The sequence below is a fragment of the Balaenoptera physalus genome (genome assembly GCF_965194825.1).
Source record: "Balaenoptera physalus genome assembly, chromosome: 5".
NCBI classification, from domain to species: Eukaryota; Metazoa; Chordata; class Mammalia; order Artiodactyla; family Balaenopteridae; genus Balaenoptera; species Balaenoptera physalus.
Window position 1 is genome coordinate 113,825,732 of NC_138884.1, and position 25,499 is coordinate 113,851,230.

The 25,499-nt window shown below is 41.8% G+C and overlaps 1 protein-coding gene across 3 annotated transcripts in view; it reads left to right on the top strand.

Annotated features, from left to right (window-relative positions):
• STK32B (serine/threonine kinase 32B) overlaps positions 1-25,499 on the top strand; it is a 342,448-nt gene that overhangs the window by 89,869 nt on the left and 227,080 nt on the right. For all 3 annotated transcript variants that reach the window (XM_082462561.1, XM_082462563.1, XM_082462562.1), the window contains exon 2: positions 2,391-2,446. In XM_082462561.1, the coding sequence (XP_082318687.1) occupies positions 2,391-2,446 (56 nt within the window). The remainder of the gene's footprint in view (positions 1-2,390; positions 2,447-25,499) is intronic.

A 25,499-nucleotide genomic window follows, 5' to 3' on the forward strand; every position in this document is an offset into this window, starting at 1 on the left:
CCCTGAAAGCAATGGAAGGGCCATTGGAGGGGTGTAAGCAGAGGACGAGCAAGAAGACCCCCCTCCTGAGAGAGGTGGTTGGAAGACCACTGTGGTTGTCCGAGCGAGAGACAATGTGGGTTAGACCAGAGGGTGGCCACAGGGTGGATGGATGGGAGAGACAGTGAAGAGGTGAAATGGACCTAACCTAGTGAAGGATTAGATGTGGGGTTGGGAGAGAGAGGAGTCCACGATGAGTTCCAGGCTTTGAGCTTGTGAGGTCGAATGAATGTTGAACCACTCATCCTAGGCCGTGTTTCTTTTTTTTTAATTGATGTATGGTTGATCTACAATGTTGTGTTAGTTTCAGGTGTACAGCAAAGTGATTCAGTTGTATGTTCGGTTTTATATATATATATATATATATATATATATATATATATATATATATATATATATATTCTTTTTCGTATTCTTTTCCATTATGGTTTATCACAGGATGTTGAATATAATTCCCTGTGCTATACAGTAGGACCTTGTTGTTTATCCATCCTATATATACTAGTTTGCATCTGCTCATCCCAAACTCCCAAACCATCCCTCTCCCCCCCGCCTCCCCCTTGGCAACCACCAGCCTATATATATGTGTGTGTATATATACCTATGTATGTATATATATATGTTCTTTTCCATTATAGGTTATTACAAGATATTGAATATAGTTCCCTGTGCTATACAGTAGGTCCTTGTTGATTATCTATTTTATATATAGTAGTGTGTATCTGTTAATCCCAAACTCTTAATTTATCCTTCCCCCTTCCCCTTTTCCCTTTAACCATAAGTTTCTTTTCTATGTCTGTGAGTCTGTTTCTGTTTTGTAAATAAGTTCATTTGTATCATTTTGTTAGATTCCACATATAAGTGTTATCATATGATAGTTGTCTTTCTTTGTCTGACTTACTTCACTTAGTATGATAATCTCTAGGTTTATCCATGTTGCTGCAAATGGCATTATTTCATTCTTTTTTATGGCTGACTAGTATGCCATTGTATATATGTACCACTTCTCCTTTATCCATTCATCTGTCGATGGACATTTAGGTTGCTTCCATGTCTTGGCTATTGTGAATAGTGCTGCTATGAACATTGGGGTGCATGTGTCTTTTTGAATTAGAGTTTTCATGTTTTCTGGATATATGTCCAGGAGTGGGATTGGTGGATCATATGGTAGTTCTATTTTTAGTCTTTTAGGGAACCTCCATACTGTTCTCCATAGTGGCTGCATCAATTTACATTCCCATCAATGGTGGAGGAGGAATCCCTTTTCTCCACACCCTCTCCTAGGTTCCATTTTGGACCCATTGAGTTCAAGGTGGCTCCAAAGCCTCCAGGAGTTTCTGTGTGGTAGGATCAATTGGTACGCACAGCCTGGAAAGTCACTGGCCATTAGGTGGTGACTGAAGCCTTTGGAGCCAGTGAGGAGAGGAAGGTTGCAGGATGGAGGCTTGACGGAGTCCAGTAATTAATGGCCAGGAAGACAAAGATGCGTGTGCAAAAGGGCTGATGCATGAAATGGAAAATTGAGAGGGCGCGCTTCCACTGAAGTCATGCAGGCGTTTCAGGAAAGAGAGAGTGGCCAAGTAGAAGGGGCACAGAAAGTTGTCCATTGGCTCGAGTGGTATAGCCATACGTTGTTGGCCTGTTGTGCCATGGGGATGGGGTATGAGCCATACTGGAACAAGGCAGTAGAGATAGCAAGAATGGGGAGCCGCATCAGGAAGCGTGATGAAAGGGAGGCATGAGACAGGGCAATACCAGGAGGAAGGTGTGGGATCACCATCCTCATCCTCTTGGCTCATGATATCAGTGGCTAGACAGACACGCAAGCAGGGAAGGACCATGGTGTGGTCATGAAACTCGGGGGTCCAGAGGTTCCATAATGGAGGTGGGATTAACTCCTTGGATACTGAGGCAGGTGAGCTGATGCCTGAGTATGTAAGGTAAGAGTGCTTGATGGACAAGACAGGAACCAGAAGTAAGGAAATGTCATCCTGGCAAAGGGATTAACAGGTACAAGAATTTGATAATCCAAGTATCCCAGTTTTTCTCTGTCCTCCCTTCCCTCTGGCCCAAAAGATGTTTCTCCTCCTATATACCATATAGGTGTATGTGGTTGTGGGTGTCTAGGTATATGGTGAGGTGTTAACTGCCAAATATATGTGCTGGGAGGGGAAATGGAATATGCCGGGAAGTATCCGTCCAGTGGTGGAGTGCTGCCGTGACAAACATGATGCAGTAAACCAGGAGCCACTTGAAATAAATGGCTAGGTGTGCAGGTAAGGACGTTTAAGAACCAAAACAAGGTATGACAAATCTGACTTATTACTGTTTTTCTCTTTTTTCTTTTACAGTCAACTTTGACCATTTTCAGATCCTACGGGCCATTGGTAAAGGGAGTTTTGGGAAGGTAAGAATGATGGCTTTTAACAAATTTCATCAATAAAATAGGAAAGTTCCGACCACTGGGCTTATGCCTATGTGCATGTTTGTGTGTTTGTTTTTGTGTTCATTGCTGGGCACTGGGAATTTCCTGTTTGACAGAAAGATTTGAATTTGCTAAATTTGAAATGTGAAAGGAAGTCTGAATAGTTTCCTTTGGATATGCTGTAATTTCATTCTGAAAATTAAATTACAGCAATCCTGCTTTAGGTGAATTACCATGGTAATTATTTCAAGATTGCTAATGCTATTTCTTCCTTGAGGATCTAAATAAGGAAAGTGGAAAAAACCCCGCAAATTTATGTGATGGCCAGCAGTAGCTCTTTCCTGCAATGGAGGCACTTTAAAAAATTATTGTGGAAAGGAGATTTAACATGAGATCTGCCTGCTTAAATTTTTAAGTGTACAATATATATATTGTTGTTGGCTGTACATAGAACACTGTATAGCGGATCTCTAGAGCTTACTCATCTTGCTTGGCTGAAGCTTTATGCCCATTAGTTAGTAATTCCCTGTGTCTCCATCCCCTCAAGCCCTGGCAACCAGCTTTCCAGTCTTTGGTTCTATGAATTTGAATATTTTAGATACCTCCTGTACATGGAATCGTGCAGTATTTGTCTTTCTGTGACTGGCTTATTTCACTTGGCATAACGTCCTCAAGATTTACACATGTTGAACAAAAGTGGCGAGAATGGGCATTCTTGTCTTGTTCCTGAACTAAAGGGAAAAACTTTCAGCTTTACACTGTTGAGTATGATGCTAGTTGTGGGCTTGTCATATATGGCCTTTTATTATGTTGAGGTTTCTTCTATACTCATTTTGTTGAGAGTTTTTATCATAAGTGGATGTTGAATTTTGTCAAAAGCTTTTTCTGCATCTATTGAGATGATCATGTGATTTTTATCCTTCATTTTGTCTATTTGGTATATCATGTTGATTGATTTGTGGATGTTGAATTGTCCTTGCGGCCATGGAATAAATGTCACTTTGAATATTGTGGATGATCCTTTTAATGTATTGTTGAATTCAGTTTGCCAATATTTTGTTGAGGATTTTTGCTTCTATGTTCATCAGGTACATTGGCCTGTAATTTCCTTTTTTTGTGGTGTCCTTGTTTGGTTTTGGTATCAGGGTAATGCTGACCTTGTAAAATTAGTTTGGAAGTGTTCCCTCCTCCACAGGAAGAGTTTGAGAAGTATAGGTATTAAACATTTGGGTGTTTGGTAGAATTCACCAGTGAAGCTGTCTGACCCTGGATTTTGTTTGTTGAGAGTTTTTAATCTCCTTACTAGTAATTATGTTTATTCATAATTTTCTCTTTCTTCATTATTCAGTCTTGGAAGATTTCATGTTTCTAGGAATTTATACATTTCTTCTAGGTTGTCCAATTTGTTGGCATATAATGGTTCATAGTAGTGTCTTAACGATCCTTTGTATTTCTTTGGTATTAGTTGTAATTTTATCGCTTTCATTTCTGATTTTATGTATTTGAGCCCTCTCTCTTTTTTTCATAGTGAGTCTAGCTAAAGACTTGTCAATTTTGTTTATCTTTTCAAAGAACCAGCTCTTAGTTTCATTGATCTTTTCTATTGTCTTTTTAGTCTCTATTTCATTAATTTCTATTCTGACTTTTACTGTTTCCTTCCTTCTGGTAACTTTGGGCTTCATTTATTCTTCTTTTCCTAGTTAATTTAGCTTTATCGTTAGGTTGTTTATTTGAGGTTTTTCTTGTTTCTTGAGGTAGGCCTCTATCACCATGAACTTCCCTTTTTGAGCTGCTTTTGCTGCATTCCACAGATTTTGGTATGTTGTATTTCCATTTTCATTTGTCTCAAGGTATTTTTTTAAATTTCTCCTTTGATTTCTTCTTTGACCCATTGGTTGTTCAGTGGCATGTTGTTTGTCTCCACATATTGGTGTTTTTCCAGTTTTCTTCTTGTAAATGATTTCTAGTTTCATAACACTGTGGTCAGAAAAGATACTTGACATGATTTTGATATTCTTATATTTATTGAGACTACTTTTGTAGCCTAACGTATGATCTATCTTGGATGATGTTACATGTCCACTTGAGAAGACCGTGTATTCTGCTGCTTTTGGATGGAATGTTCAATATGTATGTATTAAGTCCATCTTGTTTAAAGTGTGGTTTAAGGCTGATGTTTCCATGTTGATTTTCTGTCTGGATAGTCTTTCCTTTGTTATAAGTGTTATAAATCCCCTACCATTGTTGTATTGCTGTCAATTTCTCCTTTTAGGTCTGTTAATATTTATTTTATATATTTAGGTGCTCTTGTGTTGGGTGCCTAAATATTTACAAATGTTATATCTTCTTGCTGGAGATGACTTTATCATTATGTAATGCTCATCTTTTCCTTTTATTAGTCTTTGTTTTAAAGTCTGTTTTGTCTGATATAAGTATATCTACCCAAGCTCTCTTTTGGTTTCTATTTGCATGACACATTTTTTTCCATCCTTTCACTTTCAGTTTGTGTGTGTCCTTACATCTGAAATGAGTCTGTGGTGGGCAGCATATATATGGGTCTTGGTGTTTATCCGTTCAGCCATTCTATGTGTTTTGTTTGGAGAATTTAGTCCATTTACATTTATAATAAGTATTGATAACTATGTACTTATTGCCATTTTGATAATTGTTTTCTGGCCGTTTTGTAGTTCCTCTATGTTTCTTTCTTCTTCTCTTGCATTCTTCCCTTTTGGTTTGATGACATTCTATAGGGTTATGCTTAGATTCCTTTATCACTATCTTTTGTGTATCTACTATAGACTTTTGCTTTATGGTTACCATGAGGCTCACATGTAACAGCTTATATATATATATACACAGACACATAAATATATATGTATGTGTATATATAAAATCATCTATTTAAAACTGATAGTAAGTTAAGTTTGAATGCATTCTAGAACTCTACATTTTGAACCCCCCTTCACATTTTATGTTTTTGATTTCACATTTTACATTTTTAAAATTTCATGTATCATTTAACTAAATTATTAGTTATTTTTATTACTTTTATTTTTTAAACTTCATAATAGCTTTGTAAGTGATCAATCCACTACCTTTACTATATATTTACCTTTACCAATGAGATTTTTACTTTCATATGTTTTCTTGTTACTAATTAGTGCCCTTTCTTTTTAGCTTAAAGAAGTCCCTTTAACATTTATTGTAGGTCTGGGTTAGTGGTGATGAACTCCTTTAGCTTTTGTTTGTCTGGAAAACTCTTTATCTCTCCTTCAATTCTAGATAGTAACCTTGCTGAGTCGATTATTCTTGGTTGGAAGTTTTTTCCTTTCAGCACTTTGAAAGTGCTGGCCTTCAAAGTTTCTGCCAAAAAAATCTGCTGATAGTATTATGGGGGTTCCCTTGTTTGTAACAAGTTTTTCTCTTGCTGCCTTTATGATTTAGCTTCAGCTTTTGACATTTTAACTGTAATGTGTCTTGGTGTGGGTCTATTTGGGTTCATTTTGTTTGGAACTCTCTGGGCTTCCTGAATCTGGATGTCTGTTTCCTTTTCCAGATTAGGGAAGTTTTCAGCCATTATTCCCTTAAATAAGTTGTCTGCCTATTTCTCTCTCTTCTCCCTCTGGACCCATGTAATGCAAATGTCATTCTGCTTGATGTTGTCTCATAGGTCCCTTAAGCTATCTCCACTTTTTGAATTTTTTTTTCTTTTTGCTGCTCTATTTGAATGAGTTCCAGTGACCTGTCTTCCAGATCACTGATTCTTTCTCTGCTTCTTGTAGTCTGCTATTGAACCCCTCTAGTGTATTTTTCAGTTCAGTTATTGTATATTTCATCTTTGTGAATTTTATTTGGTACTTACTTATATTTTCTATCTCAGTTTAAGTTCTCTCTGTGTTCATCGAGTCTTCTCCCAAGTTCAGTGAGCATCATTATGACTAACATTTTGAACTCTGTTTCAGCTAAATTACTTATCTCCATTTCATTAAGGTTTTTTTTTAACCTGTGGTTTTATCTTTTCCTAATGTTTGGAACAAATTCCTTTCTCTCCTCATTTTGCTTGAATCTCTGTGTGTTTCTATGTATTAGGCAAAACAGCTATCTTTCCCAGTCTTGAAGTAGTGGCCTTGTAAAGGAGATGAACCTTCTTGTTTAACCTTGCCCTAGCTCTTGGTTATACTTTGAGCCATTGTGATTGTCTTAGCACCCTGATTTATTCTTGGTAATTCCCAGTTGTTGAAGACTTGTGAGTGTTCCAGAGGGTGGAATCTCAGTTAGCCCTTAATTACAGGCTGATTAGAAACTAGGCAGCAGCTTTTAAGGTATGCAAATATACACAGTACTGTGAAAATTCAATTGTAAACCTTGCTGGCCTCCGCACCAGGTGATCTACAGGTGTCCCATTAGTAAAGTTGCAAAAATCGGGGCTCCAGGTGAGTGTTTGATTTCATTTCTGGGAGGTACCAGTGAGCTGTAGTGAGGTTAAGGGAGAGCACAAAGGTGATATCCCCTAGACCTTCCATAGCCTCTAGACGTATGGAAAACTGGAAGCCTGTCCATCAGGCTGAAGCTTCAAGACAGGTAAATAGGGCTTTTTCACAGGAAGACTGGGGGTGCATCACAGTCAGCTGTCTGTGCAGTAACTGGAGTGTGGCATCCTGCCAAGAATAGTCTCTCTGATTGTTTCAGACCCATGGGGTCCCAAAACACAATCCCCCCTGGACACCAGAGCCAGGTGCTCAAGAGGCATACACTGTATGGGCTGCATGTGCCAACTGGCTTTGGCAGGGCTGCAGAAGTGGCATGAGGATGGGGCATGTACACTGGGACTAACAAGGTGGAGAGAGAGCACAAAAATGGCACCTGCCAGCTTCTGTCTCCAGGAAGAGTCCCAACAGATTCCTGCCCCTCCAGCAGATGCTTTAAGATTAGTAAATAAATCTCCTTCACCTATGGTCTAGACCTTTCCATACTGTTGCTTTTGTGCTGGGTCCCAGGGTGAGTGAGTCTGCGTGCGAGCCCTTTAAGGGTGCGTTCCCTGTTGCCTGCAGCCCTATGGTTCTTCTGGATGTACGTCCTGCTGGTTGTCAAAGCCAGGCATTTTGGGAGCTCTTCTTACCAGTGCAGGTCCCAAGGGTTGGGATGCCAGATGAGAGCACAGACCCCTGGCTCCTCAGGGAGAAGTTTTGTATTTGTGAGACCCCTCCCAATTTCAGGTCACCATGCTGGGCGTGGGGTTTCGGGCAAGATCGCATCTCTGCTTCTCCTTCCCATCTTGATGTGGCTCTTTTATCCTTTGCTGTGGAGGAGCTGTTCAGCTAGTTTTTGGATCCTTTTCATAGGGAATTTTTCCATAGGTAGCTGTAAATTTGTTGTGCCCATGGAAGGAGGTGAGTTCAGGATCTTCCTACTTCGCCATCTTGAACCGCCTCCTTCCTCAATCTCTGTCTTTACTGATTTTAACAATCTAGTTGTTTTATCCATTTCTGAGATGGTTGTGTACAATCTTCAACTCTGATTGTGGAGTTGCTTCTTCTTCCTTTAATTCTGTCTGTTTTGCTTCTTATACTTGGAAGGTCTATTGTTAGGTGCATACAGTTTTATGGTTGTTATGGCCTCATGATGAATTGACCTTATTATCATTGTGAAATATACTTTTCTATCTCTGCTAATAATCTTTTTTGAAGCCTATTTTTTCTGAGATTAATATAGTCATTCCAACCTACATGGCATATATTTTTCCATTTTTTTTTTCTTTCATTCTATCTGTGTTTTTATATCTGACATAAATCTCTTGAGGATAGCATATAGTTAGGTCTTGCTTCTCTTTAAATCCACCTGGCAATCTCTTTTAGTCCTTTATTTGTTCTTGTTCTCTTTCTCTTTTGTTCTTCTGTTTCTCTTTTCCTGTTTTGCTTTGGATTAATTGAATATTTAGAATCTCCATTTAATTTATCTACTGACTTTATAGCTATACTTCCTTGTGTTATGTTTTAAAATTGTTGCTCTAGGGATTATAATACACATCTTCAATTTATTTCACAGTCTGCTTAGAGTTAATATTTTATACTTCACATAAAATATAAAAACCTGGCAACCGTATAGGTCTATTTATCACTCCTGTCAACCATTATACTATAGCTGTCATATGTATTACAGCTTCTTAAATCATAAGTCTCCAATACAATATTATAGTTTTTTGCTTTAAATGTATAGAAATATATGCATATATAATATATGTGTAAAATATATACTTATTTTAAAATATGTGTAGCTTTTTGGCTTTTAAAAAATTAGGAGGAAAATAGTTCTTGATATTTACCCATACCTTTCGTGAAGGTCTGAATTTCCCTCTGGTATCCTTTCCATTCATCCTGAAGAATTTTCTTTAGTATTTTATGTGGTGCAAGTCTCCTGTCAATGCATTCTCTTAATTTTATTTTATCTGAAATGTATTTATTTCACCTTCTTTCTTAAAGAATATTTTTACTGGATACAGGTTATTGGGTTGACAGTTTTTTCTTCACTGCTTTAAAGATTTTGTACCATTGTCAGCTGACCTCCATGCTTTCTGATGAGACGTCATTAGACTTGAATCATTATTATCTGATAGTAATGTGTCACTTTCGTCTCTCTCCTTTCAAGATTTTCCTTTAATCTTTGACTTCCAGCAATTTGACTATGATGTGCCTAGGTGGAAATTCTGGATTAAAAGAAAATATTTTCTCTCTCTTTGCTTAGATTTCCTATATTTTCATTTATTTCTATCATATTGCCCTTTATATCATGCAGCATATTCATAGTCATAAGAGCTGTTTTCATGTCCTTTATGCTAATTCCAACATATGGGTCATTTTAAGATTCACCTCCATTGAGGATGGGTTACATTTTCCTGGTTCTTTATATGTTGAATAGTTTTGGGTTGCATCCTGGATATTGCCAATGCTATGTTGTATAGACTTTGGATTGCATTGTATTTCTTTGAAAATATATTTTTAATGAGCAATTAACTTGGTTGGATTTACACTGCATACTCTGCCTCTTGGGCAGGCACACAAAGCGCAGTCTTTTCTTCTTCACTGTATTGCTTATAGTCTGCCCCTTATAGTCCTTGGGGGTCAGCCAGAGATTTGGGCAGAGTTTATGTGCCACGTTTGAGATTCCCCTTCTCTAGATTTTTCAGAGAGAGGAGTTGTGGCCCAGAGAATTTAGGAAGTTTGCCTCTAGTCTCTATGGATAGTAGCTGAACTTCAACAACAACAAGAGATTTTAAAATTCTGTTAAATCTTTAGTTTCTGTTGTCCCTTATGTTGAGGATTTCATGGATGAAGGAAAATGGAAGCAACTTTTTAAATCCACAACACAATCGGCACCACATAGAAGCATATCACTTTTACCCTCATGTCAATGATGATTTTGGTTCTGAGCTCCTTGCACCCCTTCCTGTCATACTACCAAATCTGTTAGCATATGCCCTCATGAATCATTAATTGATTATATCCTGTCACCATCCTTAAAAGTTTTGTTTTCCTTTTCTGCCTACATCTGTGCTGCTGTTTGCCTACTGGCTTGGCCCTCAGAACCTGTATTCCAGAGCATAAATGTATTAAAGCTATGGTTATAATGGATGCTCTGAAAAAAATGCAAGCTTTATAGAGGATCTAGTTTTAAGTCCCTCTTAGGTTGTAGCAATTTCTTGATGACACCCAAATTCATGTAAAATGTACACAAACATCCAGTATTCAGGATGAGGTTAGTTTACTTCAAGGCAATCGAACATAGCTTTGTTGTGGTCAAAATACCAAATAATCGCTGCCTTTCATGGTAAGTGTAGATGAGTCTGTATGACTATTATGAGACTCAAGGTGGAGCTGAACTGGACTAAGATGAAGAAAACCACCCTCCTAATATTGAATGGATATTTTGGCTTCGCTATCTGCCTTTGGCAGGTTTGATATCTGACATTTATTAAGAGTTTTCAAGAAAGACATTTCATTGTTAAAGTATGACAGTAGCCTTGGTTATCAGGAAAAAGCACATGTGAATTCACAGAAATCTCATTTTACTTTCATTCTGGAGGAAGTTGTGCTTCCCCAGTGTAGCACCAAAGTAAACAGCTGCAGGCAATCCACTGATTTTAGCAAGAATTCACTGAAAATTTTTATAACCCTTTTATGACTGAATTTTAGGACAGTTGAGGCACAGCAGGTTAATTTCTACATATCTCAGTGGAAACACTTTAGATTTGGGAAGCAGGCTGACTCTGATATGTACTAGTTGTGGCTACCTGGGAAAGTGAATTAGCCACCCTGAAGCTTAGTTTACTCATCTGTAAAAAGGAAAGGGAATGGAGAATCATAGTGGACTGTAGTAGCTGTTGTTTTTGACTGTTCAGCATGCTTTTTGGTCCCCTTTCTTATCACAATAACATCTCTTTCCTTTGGAAAACACCTCTCCCACCCCATGTGGACTGTCAGTTATTATGGTCCCTCACTCACCTTCTGAGATGGGCATGTGACCTGGCTGGGCCAACCACTTGGGCCATATTCAGCTAGACTGGTGCTAGGTCCAAGGAGTGGCTGTGTGACCCAAGCCCAGCCATTCATAATCCTTCCACGGAATCAGAGGTGAAAGGCTTGTTCTCATCCTCTCATTAATGATGTACTGTAAGAAAACAGGTCTGCATGAGTTGGTGACCATTTTTCTCAGCAACTGGTGAAGGTGAAAGTCTCTCTGCAAAAGGAAAGAATGAGGCCCAAAGTGAAGAAACAAACAGATGTAAGAGGCAGGTGGAGAGATGGACTATTGAGTAGGGTCAGGACTGGGGCGAGCAAGCAAGGCACCAGGAGTGAAAATTTGAGGAGGCATTGCTCCCAGGGTCCTCCAAATGCAGGTCGACATTGCTTCCATACATTTTGCCCCCTCACTTGCTGGACCCCAGTCCTGGCCCTGCTGGGCACTGTCTGAGCTTGGGTTCCTCCAGGAGCTGAAACTGAGACAAAGAATTGAGTGCAAGCAGTTTTTGGGAGGGAGGTGATCCCAGGAAACACCTGAAAGAGAGAGGGACTGAGACCCAGAAAGCAAGGCAGCCAAGGATGGGCATTTGGTGAAGCCACTCACCACTGAGGCCCTTGGACCCACCTCCATTCTGGAACTCAATGCCGAGGGTGCCTTGAAGGCAGCCGAAGGTCAGAGAAGCTGATGTTTTTATGCACAGTTCCCTGTTCATCATTGATGGAGGGCTGCTTTAAGCAGCATTACCTCTCCTGCACTTTTTGGCTTATCCCATCCAGGGCAGAAGAAGGTCCCCAGCAAAGAGTCACAGGTGTCCACAGTAAGCATCCTGAGGTGTGTGGAGGTGCAGGAGAGGGAACATGGCTAGGTACCATCAGTGCCTCTGCCTTTGTGCTCTTCCAGTCCTGTGAGCCTTATCCACTGTCCTTACCAGCTACAGGAGTTGGCATCCTGTTTTGATTATGCAAGATCATGTTGGGTTCCCAGTATTCGCAACTTGGAGTAGAGTCCTGACCAATCAGAAACTCACAGTCATTGTCCTAGGAACTGGACCCCTCTTACCATCCTTGTTGCCCTAAAAGCCCAGTGTGCTGGGCATTATTATCCCCATTTACATATGATGAGTCGGAAGCCTGGAGAGGACCCCACTGTCACACACAACCTGTTTTGTTTCCACATGTTCCTCCCAAATACAGAAGTTAGGTTGAAACTAGCTTTAGTCACATGTGTATCAGCAGGAGACCATGGGGGTCAGGGGGATAGTGTCCATCAGTGTCCAAAAACACTGGACATTTGGTTTGGGAAGTAACATAACATAGAGGAAAGAGCATGGGCTTTCCGGATGGGGAGGCCTAGGCTCAGATTCTGGTCCTGCTGTTTCTAGCCATGTGAACTTGGACCAGTCATAAAGCTTCTGCAAACCTATGTTTCCTCTTCTGAAAAACAAGAATGCCCATTTCTGTCCTTATTATGTTCACATTTTCCTTAAAATCATTGAACATACAGAACATATTAATAATAGCTCTTTTAAATTTTGTTTAAAATTGTTTAAATAATTTCATCACTAATGCTTATTTACTAATTTCGTCACTGGTGCCATTTCTGGGTTTGTTTGTCTTTATTAATTTTCCTCCTGCTTATGGGTCATATTTTCCTGCTTCTTTGCATGTCTAGTAATTTTTTTTGGACACTGGACATTGCAATTTTACTTTATTTATTTATATATTTTTATTGATTTACAATGTTAAGTTAGTTTCAGGTGTACAAAATAGTGATTTGATATTTTCACAGATTATACTACATTTAAAATTATTATAAAGTATTGGTTATATTCCCTGTGCCATACATTATATCCTTGTATCTTATTTATTTTATACCTAGTAGTTTGTACCTCTTAATTCTCTTCCCCTCTCTTTCCCTTCCCCCCACCCCTCTTTCCTCTGGTAACCACTCAAATAGAACTTAGAGAGATGAGAACTACAATATATGAAATGAAGTATTCATTGGATGGGATTAACAGCAGATTAGGCAGTGCAGAAGAAAAGGTTAGTGAACTTGAAGATATAGCAATAGAAACTATACATGATGAAGCATAGAGGAAAAAAAATTAACAGAGCCTCAGTGACTTACGGAACAAAATGCAATAGTTTAACATATGTGTAATTGGAGTCCCAGAAGGAGGGATGGGTGTATAAAATATATTTGCAGAAATAGTAGCTGAATTTTTTTTTAATTGATGAAAATGATAAAATCAAATCCAAGAAGTTCAACCAACTCCAAGCAAGAGAAACACAAGGAAAACATCATCAATGATCATCATAATCAATTAATAAATAGTTTAAAACCATTAAGAGAAAATCTTAAAATCAACCAGAGAACAAAAGGACATATTGTGTTAGGAAATGGAAACTGTGTAAGCCCAAAGACAATGGAGTGATATCTTTCTAGTGATAAAAGAGAAGAACCATCAACCCAGAATTCTACATTGAACAAAAATACCTTTGTACAATGAAGGCAAATAAAGACTTAAAGAATGCCCTGAGTGATCTTACTGTGAAAATAAGGGGCAGAGACCATGCAGCCTCCAACATCAGACCTGACATATGGTTGGCATTTTTAAAATGCCTTCCATGTCTTCTTGGCCCTGGGTGATGTGATGGGTTCTGGAAAGTTTTAGGTAACCACCTGAAGGGGTACGTCAGGGGAAGACCTGTCTGTCTTAGCTTCCTCTTTCCATCTGTCGCAGCACATCTTGCCAAGGGATGGTCTTCAGCTTGCTCAGCTGCCTCTGCCATCAGACTGTGAGATTCCTGAAAGCTTGGGATTGGTCATATTCACCTGCCCAGTCCCATCAGCACCTGGCTTAGTGCTCAACAGGTGGTAAAGGCTCAATAAATGCTACCTAGAGAATGGATGAGGGGGAGAGAGAAAGAAGAGGGAAAGCCCTGGTCTACATAGCAGCCAGTGATGTGATAAAGCATGGATTGGATCACATGCTTGCTGCTTTCAGAATGAATGCCAACCTCTTCTGCTGGCCCGCAAGGCCCAGCAGTCTGACTTATGCCTAGTTTGCTGACACCTCTCTCTACCCACTCCATCTTCCTACTCATTCCACTCAGCCCTTCTTCTCATCTCTCGAACATGCTGAACTTATTTCTAACTCGGAACCTTTACACTTGCTGTGCCCTCAACCTTGATCACTTTCCCCCAGAACTCTGCAAGGATCACTCATACCATACAGAATTCTGCTCAAATGTCCCCTCAGTGGAGGCCCTCTCTGAATATCCACCCCACTTGACTCCACCCCAAGCATTTCATATCCATGTACCCTTTCTGGTCCCCTTTTCTTCAGTGCACCTGTCATTACCTGTAATTCCATTACATGCTTATTAATTTGTCCTCTTAGTTGTTGGTCTCGTGCACCAGAACATAAGCTCTGTGAGGGCAGCAATGTTCCCTCATTGTTCACAGTTGTATCTCCAGTACCTACTAAGCAAATATATATGTATAAAGTATAATACATATACACACATATGTATATTTACACATGCATATATGCATAATGCACATACATATACACAGTCACTAATCAGCATATAGATACACGTATACACACGTTAAGCAGTGTATATGTATATATATATGTGAGCACACATATGAATATGCATATATACACACCTAGTAAGCTGTATACATAGACACATGCATACATATATAAACATATACACACATATCTATATGCATGTATATACACATACATATAGTATATATAAACACATGTATATGTATATGCGTATAAGCAAATATACATATATACATATATATATACACCCACTAAACAGTTTATATATAGGCAGATATACATATACCCACCATATATTATATACATATACACACTCATATATGTATACATATATATGTAAGCCCACAAAGCAGTATATATGTATATCTACACACACATATATATATGCATGTATATACATACAAATACATGCATATATACATATCCACTAAGCAGTGTATATATTTATATTCATATATAATATATACTTACATATACACGTGCATATGATACATATGACATATACGCTCTATATAATTAACTGAATGAATACATATTATGTAAATGAATGAAAAACTTGACAATTAACCAATCAACTGATAAGAGTTAGTTGACCGGTTTATACTGACTGCCTCTGGGTTAGGGTCCTGAGGAGAATTTCTCTATCTCCCCTGCTGCAAACTCTAATTTTTCACAAATGTCCCTTTAATTTCCACCTCTCTCCTGCCTCACTCTCCACCTCCCACAGGTTGCTCTTGACCCCTTGGTTGGTTGAGCCATTGGACATTTTGCTCCTGCACCAACAGAGAGAGTCCAGGCTGGAGTGTTCTGCTCTGAGTCAACTTTGAAGCCAACAGGGCTTAATTATTTTCAAGGGAAGGAGGAAGATACCTTTAGCAGAACTTTCTGAGAAGTTTGCTTCAAATGTGTGTTTCTTGGATTAGCAAATGGGCCCCGTGCTTAGAGAGTCATAGGGTTGAAGCAAAATAAACAGAGAGTTAATTAAAATTCATGGAATAGCCAGAGGCAGTCTGCACATAAAACAGCAAAAAGTGGCACAGATTTATATGATAATAGCTCTTTATGTCTCTCAAAGGAAGAGTCTGGATAAAATTGAGCAAGAGTTGCACAGATGATAATTCCAGACTCCACACTCTTATTATGCAATGATGATCATTTCCACATGCAAGCATATTATTAGCTGTCTCATTCCACATTCCAGATTTTCACATCTGCATGTGAATTCATAGTGTGAAAAAAATTTTTGATTAATAGCGGACTAACCAATTTAGTGCCCAGACTGCAACAAATCCATTTTGGAATTAAGTAGAGATTCGATTTTATATATATGTTTATAAGTTTGAATGTTCAGAAACATTTGACTTAGTGTTTTTTTCCTTTAAAAATGTAGTCTTTGGAAATCTTTTTCATCTTTTAAGATAAGGGTAGCATGGTGGAAAGCATAGCAGGATCTTGAGTCAGACGGTAAATGTTTATGCCAACTGTTCTGTCCCAGCATTAGTCTAGGTACTTGTGATGGTGTGGCAAACAAGATGGACAAGGTCCCTGATGCCATAGAGCTGACAGTTAGTAAGGGAGACAAATACACAAACAATACCCAACCACGATTTCAATAATGATAGTTGCTCTGCAGAAAATGCATAGTGCAATGACCTGGGAGGGTAGGCCTGCTTTCCATGGAGGAGGGGGCAACAGAGAAGGCTTTGCTGAGAAGGAGACATTTAAGCCAAGGCCTAACTGCTAAGAAGGAAACAGACCATGTGGAGATCCAGGGGGTAGAGCATCACATACAAAAGGAGCAGCAGATGCAAAGGTCCTGTGGCAGGGACAGACTTAGTAACGGGGCCATGGCAGCAAAGGTGTGTAAGATGCCCAGCCAACATTGTGTCTGCCACAAGCAGGGGCTTGGAATATATGTTTGCTCTTTTCAGGACAATGCAAGAGTTAATCAGTTTATAGCAAAATGGTTAGAGAGCTTTGCCTCCAAGTCTGACAGAGCTGAGTTGGAATTCTGGTCAACCAGGTGACTCTGGGCAAGTTACCTAACTTCTCTGTGTTTCCAAAGTGAGCTGTTATTCTTATGTAAGAATCATTTTTAGAATTCTTAAACACGATACTTTTACTAGAAGCTTTTATTGTTCATGCAGACATCTTTTATAAGCGGTGGAATCCATTTCTTTTTAATGAACTATTTATTCCTTTCATATTAATTAGTCCATGTTTGGCTTGAGGCATAGGTTGGAGGAATTTGCTTGCTCCCATGGATCACTTTATTAAGAGCTAAATATCACAGGAAATGCAGGCTCATTCGCGAATGGCTTTCAAGCATAGGCCAGAGCAAATGATCCATTACTGACCAGTTTAACAGACGTCATTGCTCATTTGCATTTCCCATTTTCCAACAATGACGTCTCATTTCATATTCTGGATGAGCCTTCCCAGGCCTTTTTACATCTATAAAGTGGTCTCAACCTTGCTTCACCCTAAAAGATACATTTCCAGCAATAAGGGTGTCAGAAAGCACCAAGGTTGGTCCTGGACCCTTGCCCCCATGACTACTTTTTGATGTTTCCTGACAAAGCAATGTCCCTTATGACTCCAGAGGGAAACTGTGTGCGTAAGCAGTGGCATTATTTATAAAACACACGATCACCTCTTGGAATTACCTCCAAACTCTCCTCCACCCTGTTGCCAGAAAGAACTCCCCTCCCCCTCAAAACCCACATTTTCCATGTTGTTTGTTTGTATGTTCTTTCCTTTATTCATTCATTTGCAATTGTATACTTAGGATCCACTTTTTAAACCCTTCTGTAACTCCCCAGTGCCCTCAGGACACAAGCCAACTGTATTGGTCTGCTGGTGCTGATGTGACAAAATCCCACAGGCTGGGGGCCTTAAACCACAGGAGTGATTGTCTCACAGTTCTGGAGGCCAGAGGACACCAACCCAATTGGGTTAGGGCCTGCCCTCATGACCCCATTTTAACTCAATTACCTCTTTAAAAGTCCTGTCGCCAAATGCATCACATTCTAAGGTACTGGGGGTCAGGGCTTCAACATACAGATTTGGGGAAACACAATTCAACCTGCAACACTAACCTTTTAAACATGTCATTCAAAGCCATCTGTCACCTGCTCCTCACTCACCTTTGTCACCTCATCTTTTGCCATGATCTCCATGATGTCTGTCGTGCACTGTCTCAGGGTGAACACCAGGGAATATCACCTGATACAGGTCAGAACTCACAGATGAAGTGTCCGCGGGACAGGCGTACTGTTTCTTAGCATCTTAAGGGGAGACTGGCTTGGCTTAGAGCATAGCTGGACACACCACGGGGCTGTGCCCCAATCAAGGCATGTCTCCCCATGCTGCTGTCTCTTTTTATGCTGACTGGGGACAAATAGTTTAGAATCAAGTACCAAGCAGTTTGAGCTTCCTGTGCTTCCAAATGCCCAGCGCTGGTGGCCTTAGTGACTCCCTGGGCCCATGAGAAGTTGAAATCAGGTGCTGGCTTCTGATCCTGGCTGGCTCATTGCCACGTGTATTAGTCAATGTTCTCCAGGGAAACAGAACTAAAAAGAGGTGTGTAGATATAGATATAGATATAGATAGATTTATTTAAGTAATTGGCTCACATGATGATGGAGGCTGGCAAGTCTAAAAATCTGCAGGATAGGCTGTCAGGTTAGAGACCCAGGAAGTTGCTGATATTGCTGTGAAAGGCCAAAGGTCATCTGCTGCAGAATTCCCTCTTTCTTGGGGGAGGTCAGTCTTTTGTTCTATTCAGACTTTCAACTGATGGGATGAGGCCCACCCACATGGAGGGCAATCTGCTTACTCAAAGTCCACCTTTTAAAATTCATCACAAATTAATTTTATCTAAAAGCACCTTCATGGAAACATACAGAATCATGTCTGACCACATATCTGGGCACCATAGCCCAGCCAAGCTGACACATTAAATTAACCATCACACCAAATAATTGTGATATTGTTCCTGAGCTCCTTCTTGGGCCACTTCTGCACATCTCTACAACGTTCTCTGGTCTTACCTTCAGTACATGTATGAATGATGATCATAATCACAATAATAATCAATAATTTAGTAAGTGTTTACCATGTAACCCTCACAACCACCCACTAAGATAAGTACACTGCTACCCCCATTTTACAGATGGGGAAGTTGAGAACACTACTAATATATGCTAAAATGCACCATGCATGTTCCATCTCTCTGTACTTAGAGACGGGCTGTGCGCTCTCCTGGTAATGCACTTCCTTCCCCCTCTTCCTACACCTCCATCCTCATGAAGCCAACCCTTGATGACTGAGAAACAGTTCAAAATGCAGCCTCTAATCCCATAACCCCAAAATGCCTTTCCCTAATCCCATAACCTGGTTAGGATCCCTCTTCTCAGGTCCCTTAGTCCCATGTGCTCACCTATCCTATAGCACTGTTCTTTCCTAAGTAGTAATTATCCATTTCTCCAGCCAGCCAGCCACAGATGTCAACTAGATGTTCCAGGCACTGTTCTAGTCACTGAGGAGGGAGCAGTGAATAAAAGAGAGAAAAATCCCTATCATTATGGGGTTTACACCACAGTGGGCAAGACAGACAAAGGGAAAACAAACAAACCAAGAAGCATGTGCTGTTACAGGAGTTGGCCAGGTGATGGAGGAAACAGGGAGGGAGGATGGGGACTGAGGAAGGATTAGCTCATTCACACATGGAGGTCAGGGATGGCTTATGGGATAAGATGATTCATGGGTAGAGCCTGAAGGAGGTGAGGACCCAAGACTGGACATCTGGGGAAGAGCATGGCAGACACAGGAATGGCACAGGGGCCAGGGTGGGAAGTGAGCAGGGAGGAGAGTAACAGATGGAATTAGAGGGGACTTGGGGCCACGCCATGTAGGGCCCAGTGACCTGAAGTGAGTGACTTTGTCTTTCACTCTTGAGTATTGTTTGTTTATCCCATTGAACCTTGAGTTCCTAGAGCAGTGTCATATCTTCATGGCTAACATAGTGCCAGGACCATGACAGGCATTTCACACATGTTTATTGACTGAAATATTCATCCAAATGAGTATTTTTCTTGAAGCTAACTTTTGATCACTCTAGTGAGGCCACCATTGGTCACAGCCCACATGGACTTTCTGTGCCATGAAACATCATCGTATAGTTTGTGTATCAGATGGGGATGTTCTCAGAAGTGAGAAACAGAAAATCTGCCTTATAGTGGCTTAGACAAAGAGGGTTTATTTTCTCACATAATAAGTCTGAAGGTAGGTGGCGCTATGATAACAGGCTCAGTAACTCTGACACCTTCGTAGCTTCATGGTCACAAGGGGCTGCTGCAGCTCCAAACATTACGTATGTGCTCGAGGTAGAAAGAAGAATAGTGGCAAAGGGAAGAAAAGTGGAACCATCTGTAGCTATTCCCTTTTATTCAGAAGGCAAGACTTTTCTTAGAAGCCAATAGCAGACTAATATTTCATTGGCAAGAACTATGGCTACTTCTGGCTGCAAATGAGTATTTAATGGACCATACTGCCTCCTTGAAGAAAATTGTCTTATTGAAAAGGAAGAAGAAGGAGGATGCATTTGGGTAGTTAACAGTCATTGTCTGCCAAAGACAGTCTTCTTGTCAGATAAGGATATTTGAACAGCAGTACCCAGCATGATCACTCTTTTTTAGTGACCTTATTTAATCTTGATTTTTTTTTTTCTTTTTTGCTTTTCTCCAAATTGGTTGTTTCCCAGAATCTTGCTCCTGTAAGCATAACCAGTGTCCGTTAATGTCGCACTATAGCTGTGCATCAATCAACAGCATCTGCTAAGTGTACTCAAGCTGGGGGTGGGGTGGGCAGCACAGAGAAGGTCAACTGAGTCAGGTGAGAAAGGGCGTCCAGGCTGGTCCATGGAAGGGCAGAGCCAGCCTTTGCACCCGCACAGTTCTGGTTTACCAGCACAGCTCTGGCTTCTCTGATTCTGGGGTGACCTGTCCCCCCAGAGCTTGGCTTGCCTGAGCTGAAAAGTGAGGGCTACAGTCCTGACCATCAAGGTCACTGAAGATGCAGCCAGACAAGGACTTTCCTGAAGAATCCAGCAAAGTGATTCTCAACTAGCCTGCTTATCAGACTCCCCCCAGGGAGTTTTTACAAAATACAACATCCCAGGACCCTCCCAGACCTCTGGGGGTGCCACAGAACCGAGGTCATCAGTGCTTTGAAGGTAAGATCCGGCTGAGGACCACCAGATGCTGGCGTGATGGAGGTTCTCAACACTCATCCCTGCCCCTTCTCTGCTGAATTGGGGTCAATTCCCAAATTCCTGATGCACAGTGTGCTTGACACGTGCCATTCTCATGGCAAATCGCCTGAAATCCATGCTCGCTAGCATTTATTTATTTGTCCCAATAAATTGTAATTAATAATGATAACATCAGGTCCTAATTGAATTAGACTAATGAGGAGTGTTAATTGGGTGCTTGCCTGTCAGCAGCTTGGGTGGCTTTGGCCAAATTGCTCATCCCTTGCCTCATTAACTATGATTTCTAGTGGAAAGGGCTATGTGCTGACCTGCTGAGGAGCCCTGGGGCCACTTGGGACCCCCCTCTTCTGTTCTGAAGGTTCCCAGGATGTGGGCAGAGCTGCCCGTTGGTGAGGAGGGCTGACGTTCCCTCTAGAACACCTGTCCTGAGCCCAGGAGGCTGAGATGCTGCTTTAGTTTTAGCAGATTCCCTCCGTCACGTGGTCGCCTTGGGCTCCAGAGCTGGGAGGACGGGCAGGCCCTCCTGCTGGGAGTCCAGGCACCGAGGACCCCACCTCCCTCGAGCACACGGGGCCTGGTGGGCCTTGTCGTAACTGAAATTCCAGCTCCCCTGTGGACTCCCGCTCAGGCCTGGAGGTCAGGGTGGCCCTCAGGTCAGGAGATGGTGATGCCCGCAAGGGGTGAGGCAGGGGCCGGCCTGTAGGAAGGGTATTCTAAGCAGAGGGAACAGAATATGCTCGTGCTGGGAGTCAGGGGCCAAGGTGACAAGTTCGCATGTCTGAGCCTCTGGAAGCTCGGGGTTCCATAGGGGACCAGGCAGCATGGCTCCTGCCTTCATGGTGCCTGGGGTCTGCCTGTCAGTCAGTAAACAGGGAAGATCCAGTGTAGGAAGCAGCACAGTAGAAATAGGGGCTATGGGAGCCCACCGGGAAGGCTGTTGATGCAGCACCCCCAAAATAAAAGGGAGCCTCCTACAGAAAGTAACGAATGAGCAGAGACAGAGTTGGCGGGTGAGCGGGAGAGAGGGGGACATGGGCCAGGGAGGAAGTGAGAAGGGGAGAAAGCAGTGGTGGTGGAGAAACTCTTTAAAGAAATTCTAAGGGGGGTGAGGTAGCTGGCATGAAGGGGATGTGTGCGTGTGTGTATGTGTATGTGTGTGTATTTGCGTGTATGTGTATATATGTGTGTGTGGTGTGTGTATGTGTGTGGTATGTATGTCTATGTGTGGTGTGAACACACACACATGCCTGTCAGAGGTGACAGAGGCGCGGAGGACTTTGAATGACAAGACACAGACCTTGAACACTTCCTTAAGGTGAAAGAAAGCCCTTGCAGTGCTTCAAGTCTTTCATTTTGGGGAAGTTCCCACTGGGCAGAAGGACATGTGCAGAGACCAAAGTCGAGGAGATGCTGCTGAAGCTATTACAGTGAAATGTTCCCGCCTCTGAAATCTCAGGCACTAACTCTAAGTACCAGAAGTCGCTCTGGTCACAGGGACTTAGGGGGAGAGGACACAGGCCAGGGGATCGAGCTGGAATGTGGAGTCCCAGGCACTGACTTGGGAGTTAATGCACTCAGGGCTCAGGGTTGGGTCCCAGGCGGCAGCGTGCTCAGCTCCCCACCAGCCCACGTTTCCTGGGCACCTGTGTGGGCCACACGCTCTGCTGGGCTCCATGGACACCTGACTGTAGACCTGCGGGGCTCAGATGAAACCCACTGCCCAGGAAGGATCACAGAGGTGCCTGGCCGAGTTGGTCAGCCAGAAGTCGATGGCCATGATGGACACTTACAGACTGTCTTAGTTTCCTGTGGCTTCTTTAACACACTGGGTGATTTAAAACGGCAGACGTTTATTCTCCACTGTTCCGGAGGCTCTGGGAAGGATCTGTCCCAGGCCTGTCTCCTGGCTACTGGGGTTGCGGCGATCCTAGGCCTTCCTTGGCTTAAAGATGCATCATCTCTCTAATCTCTGCCTTCTTTTCTCGTATTATAAAGACACTGGTTGATTTGGGGCCTGCCCTAATCCTAGATGACACATCTTGAGAGCCTTAACTTAATTATATCTGCAAAGACCCTTTAACCAAATAAGGTCACCTTCACAAGCTGAGGGGGTCAGAACCGTTCAACCGGGACTACAGCCTGCCTGTCCCCTCCTATTTGGTTTTGTGCATTGCATTCCCTGTGCCACAGTCATCCTGCCTGACAGAGAGCCTGGGGGCTGGTCCCAAGTGTCCCAACTTCCTTGGGTCTGAAACGTGAAGGGATTGCCTCAAGCCACCCTGGCAAGTCAGTAGGAAATGTCACCCCAAGCTCCAGCCATGGGGCCAGAGATATCTGTGACCCTGTGTCCTGGGAAGCAGGCCTCCCTCCCAGCACCCTGCCCTGCCTTCAGATAAGTCCTTAATGATGGTTGTGATGACAGTACCAGTAATCACAATAATAACTGCATTTGCTGAGAGGCCTCTGTCCCGGGAGCATTAAATGTCCATAACCCTATGGGAAGTAAAGAAAACTCACCTCCATTCGGTACCTCCAACATGACAGCACCACACCATGCCCTTCACAGCATCCCCTCCCATGTCCTCACAACAGCCCTTGGAGCAAGAACATACCACCCCATTTTACTGATGAGTAGACTGAGGCTGAGAGAGGGTGGTTGCACAGCAAAGAACTGGAATGTAAGCCCCGCTCAGAGTGACCCGAGAACCCAAACTCCTTCTGTGTCTCTGAGACTTCCCAGCAGACCTTTGTCTCTACTCAGTGCCTTAGACTTGTCTTCTGTCTTTTTTTCATTTTAGCCTCTCTGTCCCCTGGTCAGGTTGAGTCAGCCATTGCTACCTGCCTTGCTTGGCCAGTGAAGAAGCAAGGGCAGAGGAGCCAGGGATACGTGCAAGACGACCATGAGCAGAGCCCAGCTCTCCAGACCCTGAGTCCAGCTCTGTGTTCCTGAGAAACATAGAGTGTTTCTAAGATGCCTTAGAAAGTAGATTCAAGCCCTCAGTTTATAGAGGAGGAAGTTAAGGGATTCCAGCCACACCTTTTCTTTTATTTTTTGTTTTTTTACTTTTGTTTGTTTTGTTTTGTTTTGTTTTTTAACATCTTTATTGGAGTAAAATTGCTTTACAATGGTGTGTTAGTTTCTGCTTTATAACAAAGTGAATCAGCTATACATATCCATATATCCCCATATCCCCTCCCTCTTGCGTCTCCCGCCCACCCTCCCTATCCCACCCTTCTAGGTGGTCACAAAGCACAGAGCTGATCTCCCTGTGCTATGCACATGCTTCCCACTAGCTAGCTGTTTTACATTTGGTAGTGTATATATGTCAATGCTACTCTCTCACTTTGTCCCAGCTTACCCTTCTCCCTCCCCGTGTCCTCAAGTGCATTCTTTACATCTGCATCTTTATTCCTGTCCTGCCCCTAGGGTCATCAGAACCATTTTTTTTTTTTAGATTCCATATATATGTGTTAGCATACAGTATTTGTTTTTCTCTTTCTTACTTACTTCACTCTGTATGACAGACTGTAGGTCCATCCATCTCACTACAAATAGTTCAATTTCGTTATTTTTTATGGCTGAGTAATATTCCATTGCATATATGTGCCACATCTTCTTTATCCACTCATCTGTCGATGGACACTTAGGTTGCTTCCATGTCCTTGCTATTGTAAATAGTGTTGCAATGAACATTGTGGAACATGTGTCTTTTTGAATTATGGTTTTCTCAGGGTATATGCCCAGTAGTGGGATAGCTGGGTCATATGGTAGTTCTATTTTTAGTTTTTTAAGGAACCTCTATACTGTCCTCCACAGTGGCTGTATCACTTTACATTCCCACCAACAGTGCGAGAGGGTTCCCTTTTCTCCACACCCTCTCGGGCATTTCTTGTTTGTAGATTTTTTGACGATGGCCATTCTGACTGGTGTGAGGAGATACCTCGTTGTGGTTTTGATTTGCATTTCTCTAATGATTAGTGATGTTGAGCATCCTTTAACTCTTAGAGGAAAACATAGGCAAAACAGTCTATGACATAAATCACAGCAAGATCCTTTTTGACCCACCTCCTAGAGAAATGGAAATAAAAACAAAAATAAACAAATGGGACCTAATGAAACTTAAAAGCTTTTGCACAGGAATGGAAACCATAAATGAGATGAAAAGACAACCCTCAGAATGGGAGAAAATATTTGCAAACAAAGCAACTGATAAAGGATTAATCTCCAAAATGTACAAGCAGCTCATGCAGCTCAATATCAAAAAAACAAACAGCCCAATCCAGAAATGGGCAGAAGACCTAAATAGACATTTCTCCAAAGAAGATATACAGATGGCCAGCCACACCTTTTCATCAGAATGGAGCTGGCCAAGACCCCAGGCCTCAACCTCTTCTTTGACTTGTAAATCCAAGCCTTCAAGCTCCAGGCAACGTCCTGTACCAACCTCTCTTCCTTATCTGGTACCCAAAGTCAGACCTCCAAACCCTATTCAAATCCTGAGCTCTGCTTTGAAAGCCAGAATTCTAATCCCATTTTGAAGAGTCTCTTCTAGTTCCTGAGCTGTCTCTGAGCTGCTATGAGGTCACCCTCCTCCTTCCCGCCCACCCCCCTACCCCGCCCCGGGAGGTGAGAGCCATCTCTCAGCACCTTTGCCCATCGTCAG